Source organism: Eulemur rufifrons, chromosome 2, assembly GCF_041146395.1.
Source record: "Eulemur rufifrons isolate Redbay chromosome 2, OSU_ERuf_1, whole genome shotgun sequence".
Taxonomy (NCBI): Eukaryota; Metazoa; Chordata; class Mammalia; order Primates; family Lemuridae; genus Eulemur; species Eulemur rufifrons.
The window spans coordinates 122,013,026-122,036,125 of record NC_090984.1 but is presented as its reverse complement, the minus strand read 5'-3'; the positions used below and the strand labels follow the sequence as shown (position 1 = coordinate 122,036,125).

Below are 23,100 nucleotides of genomic sequence, written 5' to 3'. Positions count from 1 at the left end.
CTCTACGCCTCCACTTTGGGATCTAGTAGCAACAACCCCTAGGACTAAAGGAGCAAATACATAAAAAGTGTCAGACTTTTTAAATGTGCCCACTTGCTAGAGGCACACAACACAGCCAGCACTCACTATGTATTTCCTTCCTGGTCCCCACAGACCCCTGAAGGACTCCTGATTGAGTCTTCCTGAGATGTGCTGGGGAAGGCCATGAGCCAAAGGATGGAGAAGGCCCCTGGAGCACTTCCTCCAAGGACCCACAGAAGCCAGCACCGCTTTAAAGGCTTAGCCCAACAAGAAGCCTCCTCTGAAGTCCCTTCTGCAAAGCCCCATGAGCTCTTTGCCATGGTTTTCATTTGGATGCTTCTCACTCTTCCTATGCCAAGTGTTCTAAAGTCGTCAGAGCTAACATTTCTCCCACTGGAGTGCAGCTGTCCATAGCTGGAGAAGCATCCTTCAGTCGGTCACTTAAGCAGAGGGATCAATGAAGATCAGTCTGGGGCACGCCATCTTCCCCAGAGGCCTCTTATTCACCTTTGCAGGTGAAGAGCTGCAGCCTGGTGAGAGCCCAGCTAGCTCCCAGGGAACAGGTTTAAGCAAATTGTTCATCCACGGCACAGAAACAGAAATGTGGGGTGGGGGGTCCCGTGCCATGCATCAACAACAGAAACCGCTGCCAGTCACGCAGGCCTGCACTGGCTGGCCTTGAGAAAGTCACCCAACACATTCTGGGCTGATGAAATGGGGATAAAAACACTCCCCTCATAGGCTAGTGTGGAGACCAAACGTGTCAAATAAGCAAAGAGTCTACCACCCGCTCGCTCATTTCAGCACGACACAGGCCAGGCAGAGTGCTGGAAACCAGGGATACACAGCCAGGGCCCGGGCCACCACAAGGGCTCAGACGACTTGTCCTTCTCTCCGTCCTTGCAGCGTTTCTGTGACAGAGGCCCCAATCACAATCCTAACACAAGGAAGGCACCAGAAGACACTTCTTGGAAAACAAAGGAAATGGCCATTTATGGGTCCATTCCCAGTGGGCCACTCATTTCCACACCCATGACCCCCCACCGAAAGGCACAGGGACACCAAGGGCAGGAGGAGCCGGCCCTGGGCTAGGGACAGCAGGGCTGTGGGTTGTGGGTGTCTGAGGAAAGAAGGCCATGGACCTCCCCCAGCAATGAGTGCCAGGAGCTCTGGAGAGGGTCAAGCTGGAGCGCAGGCTGGGGACCCACATGCCCAACCTACACCGCTAATAAAAGGCACACGCTGTCCCAACACCAGGGAGAAGCTGTGAAAGAAAGCAAATGTGGAGGAGAAGCTCGGAGAACCCACAAAGGCCCAAGGCCTCCTCACAGTCTGCCCCCAAGACCCATCGTGGGACCAAGAGGCACACCAGTAAGCCAGCTGAGGGGGCTTTTGGAGGCCCTTTGGAACTGACCCACCAAAGTGGCCCCATTTGGGAAAATGGCCCAACAACTTGGGCTCTCTGGACAATCCAGTAGGAGCAAGGACCTTATAGGGCAGGGGTGGAAGAGGAGAAGAGGCACCCTTTGCTGAGGACCTGTCAGGTGCCAGGCATCCTGCCAAGCACCTCTGCATACATTATCACAGCAGCCCCTCAGCAGCCCCGCCAGCCAGGCAGTGATGCAAAAACGGAGGTGAAGAGACACTCCTAGGTCACCTGGCTAGGGCAGACAGGAGAGCCCATATTTGTCTTCCGTTTTTATGCCTTCTTGCACATGGTGCCTCAGTATCTGGGCGCTGGGACCAGGAGGCATTGCACAGATGGCACAGATGGGCCGGGCGCACATCAGGAGAGCTGGCCCATGCACAGGAAGGAGGACCAGGTGCCCACCCAGCAGGGTCCCACAGGCTCCAGGGAAAGGAAACTCCTTTGCAGCAAACAAATGCAAAGCACAGAGGCTGCATAACTCTGCAGCCGCAGCCTCAACATCGGGCAGCTGCTGAGAACTGAACAAACTCTACAGAGATTTGAGGAGACTGGCTGATTTGGTATGCAGGACAGTTGACTCATAAAGCAGGCGACCTCAGTGCCCACTGGAGTCGGCCAGTGTTCCCTGAGGCCACCTCAGCCTAATGTGCCAGAGATATTTCGTTAGGAAGATCATAGACTGAAACAGGAGCACCAAAAATAATTAATCTGTGAGCAGGTTTTATTTAAGTGTTGATTCATGGTTGTTCTATAAGCCAACAGCCTGTCAGAACTACAAATTAACGAGATAAAATGTTGCTGGCCTTCCATATTTCAGGCCGGATATTGACATTTTAGAATCCACAGATTTCTAACTGTATTGATTGAGGACACCAGGATAAATGGCCTTGGCGCCAAATTCCCATTAACGACAATGGGCACCGAGTGACTAATCCCCAAAGCGCTGTGGTGAGAACGCCCTGCATTGCCTTCTCCTGGCAGGAAGCTCTAATTAGATTGAAATGAAAAAGCCAAATCACCGAGGGTGGGAAAAGGCAGACCAAGTAAAGAGGGAGATCAGACTCAGTGAGGACAAAGGATAATGTAAATCAAAGCAGAACAACAGCCACAGGGGGTACACAAGCCCACCCCAACCTCAGCTAAAAAGAGCACCCAGAAAACCCAGGTTGCAGGTGGGATGTGCAGGAATGGGGTAGGAGACACAGGTGGGAGACAGGGGTGGAGCCCTCCCTGCCTACGGGAGGGCCCAGCGAGGTCCAGTCTCCGCTCCACCTCGTGCACACCTGCCCTGCACAGCTGCTCCCAGCCAGCCCTGGACAGATGAGAGATACAAAGTCCACCAGCACAGGCCCCCTCCTCAAGGAGCTCTCATGCTAGCCAGGGAGGCAACACAGAAACCAAATACCCAGAGCAGGAGAGGCCCTGTCCGAGGGCTGGAGGGCTTCCCCAAGGCTGAGGTTCAAACCCCTCAACTGTATGTCCCTGGGGACACCCAACATACCCTCCCCTATAGCCTGAGCACCTGGTCCTGCACACAGGAGGTGTGTAATAAGCAACTGCTGAGTGAATGAGACAGGGCCTGCAACAGATGAAGTCAATGGTGAGCACCATTCCTAACAGAGGTGTGGAGTGGAGAAGTCCTCAATCACCTGCCCAGCTGGACAGCAATGCCTTTCTCTCCGTACCTACCCAACACATCACAGCTGGAGGGGCGTGTTGGGCCTGGGGCCAGACAAGCTGCCCTCCAGATGCAGTTCTACCACCAACTGGGCAAAATATTCCACCTCCCTCTCCTCCACCTCTCCAGCCAGGGCTGCCTGTCACCCCAGACCAGCTGCAGCTAGCGGAGAAACCTGCCCAAAGCACAAACTAAGCCATGATTCCCGCTGCTCCAAACTCAGACACGGCCTCCGATCGCCACCTGCTGTGGCAGTCCCTGACTCGTCAGGCAGCAGGACCCTCTTTGAATGTCTAAAAATTTCAGAACCTCCCCAACATGCACACACTCACACCCACCCACACACACAATGGCAAGTGTTTGTTTAACATCTGTTGATTAAGAAAATAGACAATGACAAAGGGCCACTATGAATCCATTAATGTTACCAAATGGATTTGATGTGAGTAAGCCAACAGCTCACCCATGTCTGAAAAGCAATGGCGCAGGCATGAGTGAACTCACTTGTCACTCTGTGGGCAGTGTGGTACCCACATGACCCACAGGCTAGGGGCTGTCCCCCTGTACTGCTCAGACACATCTCTCCTGGGTCCCGGCACTCCACACTGCACACTGCTTTGGTCTCCACACACACCACATGGTGTCCTGTTCCTGTGACAACTCTGTCCTTATTGTTCCATCTGCTAAGAGCCCACTTCCCTCCCCCTCAACCAGGGCTCCTCCAGCCGAATTATCTGTCCACCTAATTCCCGGCTCAGCTCAGGTTTTACTTCCTTGAGGAAGTCTTCCTTGATTTTCCAAGCTGAGTGTTCTCACAATTCCTGTATCTTGCTCCATCTCTGCAACCTGGGATGGTCTCTGCACTTCTGACTCTCCCAGCAGATGTGAGCTTCTCCGGTTGGGCACTGGGTCTTACTCAGCTGTCTTGCACACCAAACACGTCTTAGGGGACATGCCAGCGTCAGAGTGTAACAGTTGGGCAGCAGGTTTCGGAGCCTGGCAGACCTGGCTCTGTCACTTACTGGTTTGTGCCCATGGGCCAGTGTGTGTACAGGTGATACTGATGGTGCCTGCCTCAAAGGGCGAGTGGGGCCTCGATGAGACACTGTATGGAAGGCCCGCACACAGTGGGGGCTCAGTTGTCAGGAACTGCTGCTGTCATCATCAGCCCAGTCATTACTGCCATCAAGGGGCACCAAACTCCCTGAGCCCTGGCAACTTCACAGGGGGTTGAGAAGATCGGTAAGACCACAGACAGTAGGGAAATGCTTCATGGGGAGAAAATGTCGTACACTCAGCACCACAGCAAAGGTGCAGGCTCTGCAGCTGCACAGACATGCCTCCAAATCCCTGTTGGCCACACACCACTGGGAGGCTGTGAGCAAGTTACTTCTCCTCTCTGAACCTCAGTCTCCTCACCTGTAAAACGGACATGATCACTGCCAGCAGCTGCAGTGAGGATTAGGCCTATTGTGTGCAAAGCCTGTGGCACGGTCCCAGGCACCTGGCAGGGGCCCCGTGAACACCAGTCTTGTGGCCTCCTCTACTCAGCATCATGGGGCTCAAAGGAGCCTCGAGGCTGCCCCTCAGTGACCCAGAAGGAGAGGAGGAAACAAGAGGTGGAAACAAACCACACAGTTATCCCAAACCTCCCTGCGTTTCCTCTCTGCACTTCCTTGGAGCTGCTGGCGCTGGGCTGCAGAACCCTGGAGTCACCATCTCCTTCCTGCCAGACCCTAGGAGAGGCATACCCCAGAGCCACCACCACAGGGCCAGCCATGCCACTGCTGGACCGGGCGGGCAAGGGGCAGGCCCCGGGCACTGGAGTTACCTCCAGCCTCTCCTCCAGCAGAAACACAACCAGCCTGGGGGTGACAAGGTGAGGTGGTATTGAAAGATGCTGGACTGGAAGTCAGGTGGTGTGGGTTTGGATCCCAGCCCCGCCCCTCCCTGGCTGTTCTCCCTGAAAAACACTGACGGGACAGCCTGGGGCTGCTAGCAGTGCCTGTTATGTAGGCGCGCTCACGCAGTCAGGAGAAGTTCTTTCCACTGGCTTCTCTCTCCTCGCCCTGCTTGGCAAGAGCCCCCCGGATTTACCCAGCATGAATCCATCTTACCCAAATGGGCATTAAAGCAGAAATCGTTTGAAGACTTTCCTTAGGAGCTGGAATCATTCCTTACAGCCTTTCAACGATAATGAATTGACTGGAATTCTAAACTGAGTCCAACCAAAGGACACAGTGATAAAGTTAAATCTATTTCAGTACAAATTGCCTCTCAGAAGTTGATTAAAAAGCCACCTCTTTATCCAGCCCCACAGCTTGGGGCTGAGACAACCTTGGGGCTCTGTCCTCCGTGCTGGCTGACAGAAGCCCACCTTGAACCCTCTGTGGGGAGGAGAGCTTCCAACAGGCAAACAGTCTGGTAACACTCTCGTGAGTGTGAGCCTACCCTGAGGCCCCCTCCCTCTGCCGTGAAACTGCAGCTTGTGGCTGCAAACCCACCAGAGAATCCCCAAAAAGAGAGCTGCCAGCTCACCTCAGGAGAGTGATACAGAGAAACGCACCTGTTTCAAGGTCTGTTAGGTGCAGTGCGAAGTCGAAGCCACCACTGAGGATGCGCCGGCCACAAGGAGACCACCGGGCAGCCCGCACTGCCTCGCTGTGCAGGGAGTAGGTTTGCAAGCAGCGCCCTGAGTCCACGGCGTTCCAGACCTGTTAAGACAGACACAGAACACCAGAGGTCATGATGAGGCCTGATCTCCAGGGCTCAGCTGACCCCTCTGTGTGGGCAAAAGGGTCTCACAGTGGAATTATCTTCCCATTATTTTACCATCTAAACTATATCTAGATGTTAAACTTTTCACTGCAGAAATGTAAAGACTTGCGGTTGATGAGTTGGGGTTAGCTTTTTCTAAAATTTCTTTTGGGGTTAAGAAAACAGCATTCCTGAGTCTGTCACCTCCCCAGCCCTCACACCTGTGCCACATCTGCTGGCCACCAGGGAATCCTGCCCCTTGGCACTTGCAGTCCCATCCCAGTCTCCCCTGCATTGCTGGCATCCGTCCCGTGATGGACACTGCCAAGGCCAGGCTATATTCATGGGTTCTACTTTAAAACTGAGATTCAAAAAGGAACCTGCCACACCTGTATTTACAACTGGTCAAAGAGCAAACACCTGCCTTGAGGGCAGCTGTCCTTTGCTTTGGGAGAGAAGGTACTATCCCATCCTGGATTTCTATGGTGGAACAAGGCTGTGGGAGAAAGCCCTATGTATACTCTATGACTTTTGAAAAGTGATTGAAGAACCCAAGTCTAGAACTACACATTCTGGAGCCAGGGCCACACCGTGCATGAGTGCCTGAGCAGCTTCTCACCAGCTCTCCCAGCAAACACCTGCAGCTTGGAATGTGATGGGGCTGGCCCAGGGCCCGGCACGCAAAGGTACTCAGTCCCCCACCCTCACTGTCACTACAGGATGCAGAGGATGCTCTCGCCCACCACCTGGGTGGCTCGGGGGATTGAACCCAGGACGCAGGAAGAGCGCCTACAGCCTGCACGTGGGAGTCAGGGCTAAGTGCCTCCCACCGGTCATGTGACTTGGCTGAATGGCTTTGCCTCTCTGGGCCTCAGTCTCCTCCTCCAGGAAGTGGGGATGCGCAGAGCACCGCCCAGGGCAGTAGTGAAGACTGAGGAGGGAACCTCTGCACAGCATGCAGCACCACAGCTGGGGCGTAGCTAGGGCCATGGTGCTCTAGACACGCTGCTTGGGGCTTGGAGTAGCCACAGTTCTTAACAGCAAGGTTCCATGACCTCCTTTCAACTCCATCAGGAAAACCAGGCTTAATTTTCCTTAATAAGAGAAAAATCCAAACAAAGTACATCCACATACTTCCACAAACATGATCCTAGGGATAACCTTCCTATTGAAGATGAGAAAATTCAACCCGCCAAGTCCTGAAGGTTCTCAGAATGCCAAGGATCAGAACTCTGAACACTTGATTCCTGGGATTATGCAAATGTCTAAGTTTAAGGAAACAAGAGGTCAAGAGTAACCTTCAAAAAATATTCAGAGAGCTCATTTCCTTTCTTCCCTACAAGGGGTCAACTGCTAGGATCTCAAACTGGAAAATCAAGAAATAGCAGTATTTACATTTAGAAACATGAACAGAAATAACAGAAGAAACAGCCAGAACACTTCAAGGTAGAATGAGAATTCATGGAAGGGAGGTAGAGCTGCAACAGGTGGGAACTGCTGTTTTTTTAAAAAACTATGTACAAGTATAACTTTTAATTTTAAAAATAGTAAAATGAATAATCTAGATCTATAGGGTTCACATGGCTAAACAGCAAAAAAATAATATTGAGTACATAAAGACAAGCTGCACATACAAAGTATGATGCCATTTAAGTTTTAAAACACGTGAGACACCATCTCATGTGTTTTATGTGGATGACTACTATAAAAACACAGAAAATAACAAGCATTAGCAAGGATGCAGAAAAACTGGAACCCTTGTGTACTGCTGGCAGGAATGGTGCAGACACTACGGCAAACAGCATGGTGTTTCCTCAGAGAATTAAACACTGAAGTACTATATGATCCAGCAATTCCTCTTCCAGGTAAATGCCCAAAAAACCAAAACTAGAGTCTCAAAGAGATATTGTACACCCATGTTCATAACATCATTATTCACAATAGCCAAAGGGTGGAAGCAACCCAAGTGTCCATGGATGGATGAATGGATAAACAAAATGTTTTACATCCATACAGTGGAATATCATTCAGCCTTGAAAAGGAAGGAAATCCTGACACACACTATAACATGGATGAAACCTGAAGACAGTATGCTAAGTGAAATAAGCTAGATACAAAATGACAAACACTATATGACTCCACTTATATGAGGAACACTGAGTAGTCAAAATCACACAGACAGGAAGTAAAGCGATGATTGCCAGAGGCTGGGGGAGGAGAGAATGGGGAGTTTAACAGGGAGAGAGTTTCAGTTTTATAAGATGAAGAGTTCTGTGGATGGATGGTGGTGAAGGTTGCACAACAATATGAATGTGCTCAATGCCACTGAAGTGTACGCTTTAAAATTGTTAAGATGGTAAATTTTGTTATATTTTACCACAATTTTTTAAAAAATACACACACACACACACACACACACACACACAAACCCCTATCTCATATATTCATGCATTTGTAGACAGACTATAAAATGCATGGGGACAGTTGTTGGATATACTTGTGTGGTGTTCAAAAGAGAGGTCCAGGGTGGAGACTGAGCTTTGGAAGTCGTTGCCACTGAAACAGTGTTTCAGTCCCGAGCTGGACGAGCTCTCCACAGGAATCAATGTAGACAGTGCAGAGGGGAGTCCCACATCTCAGCAGGGGCCTCGTTGTTCACAGGCTTGGAGCAGGGGATGGAAAAGGAGAAACCAGAGAAGTCTGAGAAGAAAGGCCAGTGAAGTAGGAGCAGAAACAGAAGACGGGTGTCCTGGAAGCCAAGAGCGAGTGTTTTGAGAAGAGACTGGTCAACACGTCAAATACTGCTGAGAAGTCCTCCAGGTGAGGGCTGGAGACGGACCCCTGGATTTAACAAGGCAAGGGGCAGGCACCTGGTATCTCCATGTTACTTTCTATACTTTTGAATATGCTTAAAACATTTCATAATTTAAAATAAAAATGTTAAATTAATGAGGAGGGAGAGGAGGAGGAGAAGAAGAAAAAGGGGAGAGAAGGAGGGAAGTGGGGAGGAGGAAGGGGATGAGGAGGGCGGGGAAGAGGAAGGCAGGGGGCAGAGGGGGGAGGAGGAGAGCAGGGAAGAGGAGGAGGGAAGAGGAGGGGGAGAAAAGATCACGGCAGTAATGAAAGAAAGAAAGAAAACTTGAACTCTGTGACATCCAAGGCCAAAAGCAACAAACCAGAACGTTTGAATTCTTGGCCAGGGGCCTCCCAAATCCACCACGGACGCGCGTTTAAGGGGATCCATCAAACTGTAAACTGTCTGACAAGTCCTCTCTGAAGTGAAAAACGCACACCTGGCTCTCCTGGTTGATGCACAGACAACGATAGCATCAGAATCAATGCAGACCAGTCAGCTACCTCTCAAAGCTACCCGGGGTGAAGGAGGGAAGAATCTTTGCCAATCGCTCTCCTTAATTGAATTTAATGTTCACTGTCAGGTTTTAAAGATTAATTCCCAAACACTGTGGCAGCCTGAAGTGTGTGCCTTTTTTCAATTAAGTAATTAGAGATCCCTAACTGCCTTCATGGAATTAAGGAGTTAAGTCTTCTGTCAAATGTTCTAAGATGACTTGATGTATTAACTAGAGACATTCTTTGCGTCCAACAAAACTAACAGTCTTGAAAAGAACATGACAAGTAAAATATGGTGCCGTCACTTGCTCGCCACACATTTACCACTGTTCCCATGTCCTGGTCACGGAGACATGGCCCCACTGGGAATTCTCACAGTCTCCTAAGATCAGCAACAGGAACTATTGATTTAGCCTCAGGTCATGTTCTTCTGCCTGCCTGCCTCCCTTTTGTTTTTGATTATAAGAGAAATACAGTCTCCTTGTAAAGTACTCAAACCATACAGAAGTGCAAAAAGCAAAATCCCATAGGAATCAATGATGGGGATTTTTTGTTTCTCTGATTCTTTGGAAATAACTGTGTTATGCAAAAAAAAAAAAAAAAGAAAGAAAGAAAGAAAGAGGAAAAACCAATGACAAAAAGTCCAAAACAGAAAAACACAAACAAAATAAGAGTGTCATTCATAACTTCACCACCTGGAAATAATGGCTGTCAAATTTCTGGGAGAACCTTTGCCTCCCATGCAGCCCTCTCTTGCTATCTCCTGCCTCGGGATCTTCCCAGTTCAGCCCTGGCTCCTGGCCTCCCCGCCAACTCTTGGCAGCCCCTGTTGCCCCAGAAAACAATTTTAGAAACCACTCTCAAACTCACACAGCTCACCACAAGCCAGTGCAGAGTGCCTAACCCTTCACCAAAGGGATCCCAAAGGGATGGGATCAGTCCATCTGCCTGCAAAAGCTTGGGAATCCTTCATGAAGTATGTGTTCAACGGCCAGAATTACATTGAATCTAAAGACCAATATGAGGAAACACCTTAATAATACTGACTCTTCTAATCCGTGAATAGGATATGTCTCTCCATTTGTTGTGGTATTCTTTAATTTTCCTAAGCAATAGTTTGTTGTTTTTAAATGAAAAGATTTGGCGTATCTTCCATCAAATTTGTCTCTAATTAGTTCATATTTTGATGATATCCTAAATAGTATTTTTAATTTTAGATTGCTCATTTCTAGTGTGCAGAAATACAATTAATTTTTGTATATTGACCTTGAATTCTGCAACCTTACTAAATTCACCTTTTATTTCTAGAAGCTTTTTTAATAGATTCAGTGCAATTTTCTACATAGATGATCAGGTCATCTGTGAACAAAGACAATTTTATTTCCTCTTTCCCAGTCTGGATCCTTTTATTTTCTTGCCTTATTGCACTGGCTGTAATCTCCAGCACTATGCTGAACAAATATGGGGAAAGCAGACACCTCTGCCTGTTCCTGACCTTATGGGGAAGGTAGTCAGGCTTTTATACAGTTCAGAATGACGCTGGAGCTAAGGTTTTCAGAGATGCCCCTTATGAGTTCAAGGAAGTTCTCTTCTATTTCTAGTTTGCTGAAAGTTTTTTTTTTTTTTTTTCCAAATCAGGAATGAATTTTGGACATGGTCAAAAGCTCTTTCTGCATCTATTGAGATGATCATATGTTTTTTCTTTTCTTGTTAATCATTTATATCAGAGTTCATTATAGGTAAGTCATTAACGCTGAATTACATTGATTTTCTAATGCTAAGGCAAGTTTACGTTCCCAGGACAAATCCTACTTGGTCATAACATTATGAATATGTATATACATACACATATATATAGTTGCACTGATTTGCTGAAACTTTATTAAAAATTTTTGCATCTATGTTCATGACAGATAACTGTTGTATCGCATTCTTCTCTTATGGTATCTTTTTCTTGTTTTGTTATCAGGGTAATGGTGGACTCAGAATGAATTGGGAAGTGTTCTCACCTCTTTGATATTCCAGAAAAGTTTGTGTGTATTATTGTATGTTATATATTAGTTTGCCAGGGCTGCCATAACAAAGTACCACAAACTGGGTGGCTTAAACAACAGAATTTTATTATATCATCATTCTGGAAGCTAGAAGTCTGAAATCAAGGTGTTGCAGGGTTGGTTCCTTCTGAAGGCTACGAAGGATCTGCTCTAGACCTCTCTCCTTGACTTGCAGGCGGCCATCTTCATATTCACATGATGTTATCCCTCTACGCATATGTTTCCAAATCTCTCTTTATAAGGACGCCAGTCACATTGAATTAGGGGGCCCACCCTAATGAACTCGTTGTGACTTGATTACCTCTGTAATGACCTCATCTCCAAATAACACTACATTTTGGGGTACCGGGGGTTAAGACTTCAAAATATAAATTTGAGGTGAGGGGTGGGCACAATTCAACCCATAAAAATTGGCACTATTTCTCCCTTAAATGTTTGGTAGAATTCACTAGTGAAGCCATTTGGACCTGGAGTTTTCTTTGTGGGAAGTTTTTAACTATGAATTTAATTCCTTTAATAGATATGGGGCTTTTAAAGTTATCTTCTTTCTGCCCCCCTGCCCCTGCGCCCCCCGAGACAGGGTCTTGCTCCATCATCTACACTGGAGTGCAGTGGCCCCATCATTGCTCACTGTAAGCTCAAACTCCTGGGCTCATGAGCTTTTATTGTTTGGGCCTTTCAAGAAATTTATCTATATCATCTAAGTTGTAGAATTTATTGGCATAAAGTTGATAATAGCACTACTTTAGTAGCCTTTTAATATCTAAAGGATCTATAATTAGGTCACCTTGCTCATTCCTAATATTGGTAAATTGTGTCTTTTCTCATTTATTCCCAGGAGTCTGGCTAAAGGTTTATACCTTTCATTGGTCTCAAAGAACCAGCTTTTTGTTTCACTGATTTTACTGATTTGAAAATTTCTCCCCAACTGATACAGACATTTAGTGCTATAAATTATTATCTGAGAACTAGTCTAGCTACATTCCACAAATATTTATGTGTTTTCATTTGCATGCAGTTCAAACTATTTTCTAATATCCCTATCTGGTTCTTCTTTGACCCATGGGCTATTTAGAAGTGTGTTGGGTAATTTACAAATAATTGGGAATTTTCCAGATATCTTCATTATTGATTTTTAATTTAATCCCAATCTGAGAATGTACTTTGAACGGTTTCAATCCTTTCAAATTTACTGAGACTTATTTTACAGCCTAGAATATAGTCTATCTTGGTAGACATTCCACGGGCACTTAAAAAGAATGTACATTCTGCTGTTGTTACAAGGACTGTTCCATAAATGTCAATTAAGCCAAGTTAGGTGATAGTGATGTTCAAGTCTTCTATATCTTAACTGATTTTCTGTCTACTTGATCTATAGATTATTGAGAGAGAGGTGTTGAAATCTCCAACGTTAATTGTGGATTTCACTATTTCTCCATTCAGCTTCTGTCAGTTTTGTTTCAAGTATTTCAAACTCTCTTATTATTTGTATAAACATTTATACACCTGTTTATGTACCTAACGTTATACACCTGATCTTATATCCTTTGATGAACTGACCCCTTTGCTGTTATAAGATGGCTTTCTTTATCCCTGGTACTATTCTTTGTTCTGAAATCTGCTTTGTCTGATATTAATACAGCCACTCCAGCTTTCTTTCATTACTATCATGGTAGATCTTTTCCCACCTTTTACATTTAACCTTGTCTTTATATTTAAAGTGGGTTTCTTGTAGGCATTCTATGTACAATTGGGTCTTAACTTTTTATGCAGCCCAATAATTTTGTCTTTAAATGGGGTGTTTAGACCATTTCATCCACAACTGATATGGTTTGGGTTTAAATCTTGCTATTTGCTTTCCATTTATCCCATCTTTCTTTGTTCCCTCTTTCCTATTTTTTTTTTTTAACCTTCTTTTGGATTCAGTATCTTTTGTTATTTTATCTCCCATGGTGAGACTTGTAACCATAAATATGTGTTTTGTTTTATTACTACTTGCTTTAAGGTTTACATCTTTAACTTATCAGAGTCTACTTGCAAGTAAGATCATCACTTCCCTTATAATACAAGAACCATAACAATGATATCCTCCATCCTAGCCTTTGTACTGTTGCTATCACACATTTTACATCTACACATGTTATAAACTCCACAATACACTTAATATTTTTTCCTCTAAACAATCATTATTGAAAGTGATTTTTAAATAAGATCCAAAAATATTTTACATTTACCCACATATTACCATTTCTAGTGCTCATCATTTCTCTGTGCAGATGCAGATTTCTATCGGGTATCATTTGCCTTCTGTGTGAAGGACTCCCTTTATTAACATTTCTTATAATGCAAGTTTGCTGGTGATGAATCATTTCAGCTTTTAAATGTCTGAAAAAGTATTCTGCCTTTCGTTTTTAAAAGATGTTTCACTGGGTATTAAATTTTAGGTTGACAGTGGTTTTGATTTTTCCTTTCAGTACTTTAAAATGGTGTTCTACTGCCTCCTAGCATTGTTTCCAATGAGAAGTTTGGTGTCATGTTCACCTTTGTTCTTCTGTATGTAAGGTGTCTTCCCCCAACCCCGTGCACTGGCTACTTTTAAGCCCATCCTCCGAAGTGAGGTATCACAAGAATGGAAGAATAAGCACCACATGTACTTGCCATCAAATTAGTACTAACTGATCAACACTAAGGTGCTCACATGGTAGTAATATTCACTGGGTGTTGCGGGGTGGGGGTGGGTAAACTCACAACTAATGGATGCGGTGAGCATTGTATGGGGGAAGGACACACCTCTAGCTCTGGCTTGGGTGAGGCAAAGTCAGAACTTGTAACCAAAATGTTTATACTCCCATAATACCCTGAAATAAAAAAATATATATTTTTTCCCCATTTTCACCGGTTATAAGAAATTCCATTATGATATACTTTGGTGAACTTTTTTTTCATGTTTCTTTTGCCAGAGTTCCTTGAGTTTCTTGAATCTATAGGTTTATAATTTTCATCAAATTTATAAAACATTCAGCCATTATTTCTTTAAATGTTTTTTCTGTTCTCCCCTTCTTCGAGGACTCCACTTTCATGTACATTGGGTGAACCTGAAGTTGTTCCACAGCTCACTGATGCTGTGTTCATTTTTTCCCCAAGCTTTTTGCTCTCTGTGTTTCAATTTGAATAGTTTCTATGTCTTTAAGTTTGCTAACCTCCTCTTTCACAGTTTCCAATCTGCTTTTATCCCATGGAGTGTATTTTCCATTGAAGACTTCTTTTCGTCTCTAGACATCCAATTTGGATCTTTTTGTATTGTCCATGACTTTCCTGAACATGTTTGTGCTATTCTTTATCTTTCTGCATACATGGAACGTATTTATAATAGTTGGTTTAACATTCCTGTCTACTAATTGCATCATCTGTGCCATTTCTGAGTACATATTTATGGACTGATTTTCCTTCTCATTGTGGTTCATATTTTTCTACTTCTTTGCATGTCATCTTTATATGGATGCCAAACACCGTGAATTTTACTTTATTGGATGTTTCATATTTTTGTATTCCTATAAATACTCTTCAGGTTTGTTCTGGGACATCGTTAAGTGACTTGGAAAAAGTTTGCTCCTTGCCAGGATAGTTTTGAAGCTTTGTTAGGAGGGACCAGAGCGGCATTCAGTTTAGGGCTAATTTTACCTCACTACTGAGGCAATACTGTTGTGAATATGAGGATTTTCTATTCTGGCTGGTGAGAACATGAACTACTCTTGGCCCTGTGAGCTCTAGGGATTGTTTACCTGCTCCTCGTAGGTGGTTCTCTCCCTAGCTCAAGGAGTGTCCTGGCATGCTTAGTGACTAACAAAAGGAAATAGATACCCTTTAACATAGAAAGCCCTGTTATCTCTCCAAAACTGGTTTTGCAATAAATAGTGAGAATTTAAGTGAAATATTTCTAGGACATAACGATATAGAGAAGAAACTCTAGTATAAAGTTGTGGGAACCTAGTGCTTTAACTGTAAGATCAAATAAGGGATGAAATTGGTTGTTATGCAAAGAACAGCATTTAAAGCTTAGAAAATTATTATTTTTTTATTTTTATTTACGCATGCATGTACCTGCCGGTCAGAATTCCACCGAAGACTTGGGGGAACCCCCCACAAGATCTCTCTCTCTCTCTCTCTGCACCTCTCTGGTTCTCTGTCCTGAGAACTCTAGCTTACTTAACATTCCTGGACTTCCAACTCTATCTCCTCAACTCATGGAAATCACTGAGATGCAGCTGGATTTCTCCTTCCTGCGCTCCAGTCTGGAAACTATCACCAGGCAGGAAGCAGGAACAGCTGTAGGGCTCACCCCAGTGTCTCCCCTCTCAGGGGATCACTGTCTGCACTGCCTGGTGTTCAATGTCTCAACACCACTGTTCCTTATGTTTTGTCCAACTCTTTAGTTGTTTAACATTGGAGCATAAATTTGGTCCCTATTACTCCATCATGACTAAAGGCATACGTGTCTACAAGTTATTTAGAAGTGTGTGGTTTAATTGCCAAATATTTGGCTTTTCTTATTGTCCAGTATCTTATTATTTTTTACTAACTTAACTCTATTGCAATCAGAAACTAGGTTCTGTATTGTTTCAATCCGTTTAAATACATTGAGATTACTTTATGTCCTAGCACATGGCCTATCTTAGTGAAGTACTATTTGAAGTTGAAAAGCATTTGTATTCTGCACTTGTTATGTATGGTGTTTTGCAAATGTCAATTATGGTGGTTGATAGCATCATTCAGATCTTCTATCTTTATTGATTTGCCTAGTTGTTCAATCAACTCCTTAGAGAAAAGTACTAAAATCTTCAACTGTGATTGTGGATTTGTTTATTCTCCCTTTAATTCTGTGAAAAATTTTTTCATGTGTTTTGAAGTTTTGTTATTAGTTACATACATATATATGATCATTATGCTTTCCTGATGAATTAATACCTTTATCATATGAAATGTCTCTTATCTCTGGTAATACTTTTTGTCTTGAAGTCTATTTTACTGGTTAGTGTTGCAATAGTTCCCATCTTCTTATGGTTACAATTTGGATGATACTTCTTTATTCTATTTACTTTTAGCCTATTTCTTTTTTACTTAAAGTGTACCACTTGTCAATAGTATATAGTTTAGTCTTGCTTTTGTACCCATTCTGACAATCTCTTTTAGTTATAGTATTTAGTCCCTTTAGATTTAATGTAATTATTCATATGATCAGATCTATATCTATCATTTTGTTATTTTCTGGTTTTGCTTCTTTTATTCCTCTACCTCCTTTACTGCTTTCTTTTGGAATAACTGAACATTTTTATAATTCCATTTTAATTTATCTATTGGCTTTTTAGCTATACTACTTTATATTTTCTTTTTAGTGGCTGCTCTACATCCATAATATTTTACAGTCTTCCTATAGTCAATATTGTACAAGTTCATATAACAAAGCTTGCAACTATAAATGTCCTTTTACCAACCCCCATCTTTACCCTATAGTTGTCATATGTATTACACATCTACATATGTTATAAACCCCAAATGCAGTATTATAATTTCTGCTTTAAATCGTCATATGTATTTTTTAAAATTTAAGAGGAAAAGGTAGTCTTCTATATTTTCCCCCATATTTACCATTTCCAGTGCTCTTAATCCCTTGCTGAAGATCTGAGTTCCTATCTGATATATTTTCCTTCATCCTGAAGTGCTTTCTTTAACATTCCTATAGTGCACATCTGCTGGCAATGAATTCTCACTTAGTTTTTATTTATCTGGAAATGACTTTATTTCACCTTCATTTCTTGAAAGATACAGAATCACAGGTTGATGTTTTTAGTTTTCTATCAGCACTTTAATGATACCATCCCATTGTTTCTGGGCTCCATTATTTCTGATGAGAAGTCAGTGATTTTTCATATCATTATTCTCCTCCATGTGATATTCGTTCTTCTCGGACTACTTTCAAGATATTCTCTTTGTCTTTGGTTTCCAGAAGTTTGACTATGACATGCCTGGGTATGGTTTTCCTTGTGTTTCTCCTGTTTGGGGTTTGTGGAGTTTGTTTTTTTTTTTTTGTTGTTGTTGTTTTTTTTTTTTTTGAATCTGGATATGTACATATTTCACCAAATTTCGGGGGTTTTCTAATGTTATTTATTAAAAATATTTTTTCTTCTCTCCTCTTCTCCTAGAACTCCAATTACTTATATAATAGGTTTTCTAATATTGTCCATAGGTCCCTGAGTATCTGTTCTTTTTCTCCCCCATTCTTTTACTCTGTTTTCAGGTTGAATAATTTTTATTGATCTATCTCCAAGTTCACTGGCTCTTTCTTTTGTCATCTCCATTCTGCTATGGAGTCCAAATGGTGAATTCTTAACTTCAGTTACTGTATTCTTCAGTTCTACAATTTCCATTTGTTTTCTTATGGTTTCTATTTCTTTACTGAGATTTCCTATCTTTTTATTCATTGTGAGAATATTTTCCTTTGTGTCCCTAAGCATATATATAATGACTGTTTTAAAATACATATCTGCTAATGTCAACATCTGAATCATCTTAGAGCCAAGCTCCATTGATTGCTTTTCTTTTAAATATAGGTCTCCTTTTCCTATTTTGGGTAGAATACTGGACATTACAAAATATATGTTGCATTAACTTTGGAATCTGTTATGTTCCTCTGAAGAATATTTTTTTTTAAAGGCAACTAACCTGGCTCTACTCAAATTTCAAATTGTGTCTCTCTTGTGGTGTGCAGCAGCACAATTTCTATTCAGTTCTCTCTTGAGTTGCTTAGGGTCTGCCTCATACTCGGGTTCAGGAGTCATCCAGAAATTTGAGTAGAGTTTATACATACTTTCCAGCTACTGTGGCTACCCCAAACTCTGTTGTCTGGGTCTTCAAGCCAGTAACACTGTGGATTTTCTATCCAACTTTCTAGCAGCCTGCTTGGCATGGACTGAAGCCTACCCTCACATAGAAAAACATAAAAGTAGGAAACTCACCCAGTGACATTTCCTTCTTTTAAGGGTGGACTTTTGTCCAGTGTTTGCCTGCTGTTTATTGTTCTCCAGTATCATCAGGTAGTTTTGTTGTTATTGCTGTCGTACAGAGTTTATAGTTGTTAGCTGTGGGAGGGTCAGTCTGATAGAACTACTTCTTTGTTACTGAAAGCCAAACCTAATTTCCAATTTTAAGCATCTATTTTGCAGAATGGAGAGTAACATTTCACCCTACCTCCTCATACCTGCTGCCCATACCCAGCCTTCTGGTAGGAATATTTAGGAGAGTGAGGGGATCAGAGTATTTGTTCTGTGGGTGAGCCACTGTGTCACAGATAACAAGAAGGCCATCATTGATTTACAAACTGATCTCATCCACTGATGCATGAACTTGGAACCGAGAATGATTTGAAGACCCCTCCCACACTATGACCCTCACCTCTACCAGCCTCAGAAAAGTTTGTAGAGAACCGAGGAAGGCTGCTGAGTTTCTAGCATACATGGTAAAGGAGTTTGAACCACTTGGATCTCTAAGGGCAGGGTACCCCAGCTGATATCTGGGTTACAGGGGGCTACATTTGCAGAAACAGCAAAAGCAAAAGCAGAATTTTCATTTTACACCACCTTCCTAACTGCTTCCTAAAATGTTTTCCATACCAAATGATGCAAGGTCTCTCAAAGTAAAGGTTGAGGAGAAACTAGATCAGAATCTGTAAGTACATGAACATTCATTATACAGAGAATTCCAAGAAATTATTCTCTCTATTCAATAAGGTCAGAACAAAGGGAAGGAGTTTTAAATGTCAACAGAAGATGTAAAAGGGCAAAGAGAGTTTTCTTAAAGAAAAAAGGATTAAGAGCAAAATATATTGCAGAGGCAGAAGAGAGCAGGGAAAGCTGAAGGTGGGGGGCTCTGGAGACCTTCAGATAACACCCTCCTCACAGAGTGGAGAGGGTGCCCCAGCAGGTGCTGGAACCAGCAGGTGAGGAGAGCAATAGTCTGAGGAGGAGCTAGTGCCCCTTTTGAAAGCATCGCAATTCTGGACACTATTCTGAGACAAAATCTACCACCTTGTCTCCTCCCTCTAGATAACAATAATCATGTACAGAGTAGTTACTATGTGCCAGTCATGCTTTTAAGCACTTTACAATTGAGTATATTGAGCCAAATGAGTTAACTGAATTAATTCAAGCCTTACCACAACCCTATAAGGTAGATATTATTACATTATTAGCTCCATTTCACAGATGAGGAAACTGAGTTACAAAGAGGTATCTGTCCCAGGCCACGCTGTGAGAGGTGGAGCAGAGACTCCGATCCAGGCAGTCTGGCTAGAGAGCCTGCAGGCTTCACCACTCTTCTTCCTCCTACCTGCAATGTCCCCCAAGGTCCAACCCCTGCCCGTAATCCTGTACTCTGGATAAATACAACACAAAGCCAGACTAACCCCTCTTCCCACTGTCAGCTCTTTAGCTGTTTCATGGTGATTTCCCCCACTGAATCACTGTCTCCTAATTTAGTCGTCTAAAGTACTGCAGTCCTCCTTTATGCCCTTCCCCCAACCCGTCAGCTCTGTCTTCAAAGTATATCCCAAATCCTACCACTTCTCATCACCTCTGCTACCATCCTCATCTTAGCCACCATCATCTTCCCCTCACACCACTGCAACAATCTCAAAGCTGGTGTCTCAAACTTTACATGATGAAAGAATTTTGGAGAGGATGATGGTAATGGTTGTGCAATATTAGGGATGTATTTAATGCCACTTAACTGTGTGCTTAAAAAATGGTTAAGATGGCAAATTGTATGTTTATTTTCCCATTAAAAAAGAACTTCTGAAAAAAAAAAAAAACTGGTGTCTCAGCTTCCTTTTTTACCCCACAATATACTGCCACACAGCAACCAGAGTGGTTCTCTGCAGGCAGGTTACACATCCTCCCCTACTCAAAACTCTCCAGTGGCTTTCCATCATACCTCGAATAAATCCTGTGTCATCTGCCCTAACTCCACTCCAGCTGTACTGGCCTCCTGACACACACCCAGCGCCCTCCTCCTCAGGCCTGTGCACCTGCTATTTCCCTGCCTAGAAGGCTCTTCTTCAGACAGCACCTGGGCTGGCTCGAGTCTCTCCCCAGAGAGGCATTCCCTAAACCACACCATCGAAACACTGCTCCCATCACTCTCTTTCACCTCAGCTAGCTCTACTTTTCTTTGGAGCATTGTGTTACTTCCTAACATATTTGTTTATTTGCTTGCTTGTTTACTTGTGTTTCCCACTAAATTGTAAGCTCTATGAGGGTAAAGCACTATGTATTCAGTGTCTGTTTTGTTTACTTCTGTATCTGTGTCTTGAGCAGGGTCTGGCACATACGAGGAGCTCAATAAATGTCTGTTGGATGAAGGCACAGATGAATGGATGGATGATAGACGATTAATGGATGATGGATGCATGGAATGGATAAATGATGGATGAGTGGATGCATGGATGAATGAAGGATGGATAGAATGGGTGAATGGAATGGATGGTGGACAGATATATGAATAGATGGATGGGATAATGGATGTATGAAGGGTGATAGATGGAATGGGTTGATGATGGGTGGATGAATACATGGACAGACTGACAGATGGATGGACAAATGAATACACAGAAGAATGGATGGAAGAACAGGTGAACGAAAGTATGGCTATCCTAGCTTTGAGATATCTGCAGATTGGAAAAGCAGACCTCCCTTCTGTAACATTACCCAATTTGTTTATTATTAAGTATGAAACAGATGAATGCTAAATACAGAGCTCTTTGGTCATGAGAGATCTCCTCCACTCTAAGAGTAAATAATTAACTCTTAGAGTTGGGTGCTATTTTTCAACAAGCTATAGGGCATCAGTTAGATTGTATCACCTAGTAGATACCTCTTTATCTCTCTTATGTTCTCAAGAACAATCTGAGACTCTCTGGCACCACAAGGACCTTAGGATGGTTCCTGCTCTTCTGTAAAATAAGGAAGTGATGAAATCACCAAGGCTCTAAAAGCCAGGTGCCTTTCCAAATGAAGATACACTTAGCTTAGTCTCTGGCTTCAATATACACAGATTCTATAAGGCTAATAACTCATAAAAGAATGAATTGTTTTGGCAAGTGAACGCTGGCTCCTGGTGAGCATGTCTGTCTTTTAATCCTGCAATGCCATGAGTTCTACTGCATGTCTGGTGTCCCTTCATTCTTTCTCTGGTATAAGTGTCCCTCCCTGCCTTGGGGAGCCATCCCCCACCCTCATTCAGTTAGTGTGGTATATGGGGCTTCTAAAACTACCTTTTGTTGCTCTTGGAAAATGGGTTTGCTATTTGCCAACCCCCAGTCCCTCAACTCTCTCCCACTCTCCATAATTTCTAAGCACTCTCATGATCAATCAGCACAATTAGAATCTTTTAGGTCTAAATGTTGGAGCTTGTTTGCATGCTGTTCAACGCTCTTTCATACCAGCTTCATCTGATGGGGACTGTGAAACTTTTAGGGATCTTTGCAGATTGTGTCACATTCTTCCTTGAGACACAGGCCTCTCCCCTCCTTGGGTGTTAGTCTGAACACAGTTAGTGAAAGGGGCTTTGGATTGCCCCTACACTGCTCTCTTATCCTAGGAAGTATTCATTCCTTCCGTAATTGAGGGGGAAGAGGAGGGCATGACCTGGTCAGAAAGAATAGTAATAATATTACACCTTTATTTTTGTGTATCACTTCCCACAACACTTTTCCACATTATAAATATCATGCGCTCCCCTCACAAACTCACAAGTTTGCCTAGGAAGTTATCTTATCTCCATTTTACAGATGTGGAAATGGAGGCTTAGAAAGACTGGGTGACTCACTCACGGGGTTTATTCAACAGATACTTGTGTGGGGTCTGCTATGTGCCAAGAACTTTGCTCACTGCTGGAACTGCTAGAGAACAAAATAGTTCACGCGAGTCTAGTGGAAGAGATATTCAGCAACACACAGATCTCACAACTCAGATCAGTGCTGCAAAGAGCAAAACTGGGCTCACTAACAGCAGGTGAAATCTACTCACCTTGATTTCCACTGGGGAGGTAGGCAGGCTTCTGCTGAGGAAGGGGTGACATGGGGAGGACCTGGGTAAGGCCTGTGGCAGGGACAGCCACAGAGGCTGGGGGCTGGGACCTGGTGTGGCCAGAGCCCTGTGTGAAGGGGGAGGGCAACAAGAATAGGCAAAGTGCACACCCCGTGGGGCCTGGCAGACACCGCACAGATTTGTAATTTTTTCCCTCCATGTAAAATGGGAGGCTGTTAAAGGGTTTTAAGCAGCAGAGCAATGCGATAATCAGATTTCCATTTTTAGAGGGCAGAAGCTGCTGTAGGAGAGGGCAGAATAACTCAGGGAGACCAGTGAAGAGAGTGTCCAGAGGAGACTGCAGGCCTGGGCCACAGAACTGTGGACACACTGGACATCTGTATTGGAGAAGAAACACTGGGACTTGGGGGATCAGAGAGGGAGGCAGGAGAGCAGTGAGAGGTGGGGCGCCATGGCACGTGGGGGTCAGCAGTGAGCCCGTTTCTGATCACACTGTAGCAGAGGCAGGGAGACCAAGAACCTGAGATTCCTCATCCCTGTGATCATATAACGGCGCCACCTCTACAAGTCATGGCAAATGTCCACCCAAGCCAGAACAAAGAGCCAGTTTTAAATCCTTCTGCCTGCTTCATCCACATGCGGGGACTAGAGGCTGCTCTCGGCAGTTACTGAGGGCTCCTCGGAGCACAGTCTGGTTTAGCTCTAACGGCC

The 23,100-nt window shown here is 43.9% G+C and overlaps 1 protein-coding gene across 5 annotated transcripts in view; it reads right to left on the bottom strand.

Moving 5' to 3' along the window:
* The window catches only part of WDR25 (WD repeat domain 25), a 134,926-nt gene that overhangs the window by 43,644 nt on the left and 68,182 nt on the right, over positions 1-23,100 (bottom strand). For all 5 annotated transcript variants that reach the window (XM_069465305.1, XM_069465306.1, XM_069465304.1 and 2 more), the window contains one exon: positions 5,695-5,842. In XM_069465305.1, coding sequence (XP_069321406.1) covers positions 5,695-5,842 — 148 coding nt within the window. The remainder of the gene's footprint in view (positions 1-5,694; positions 5,843-23,100) is intronic.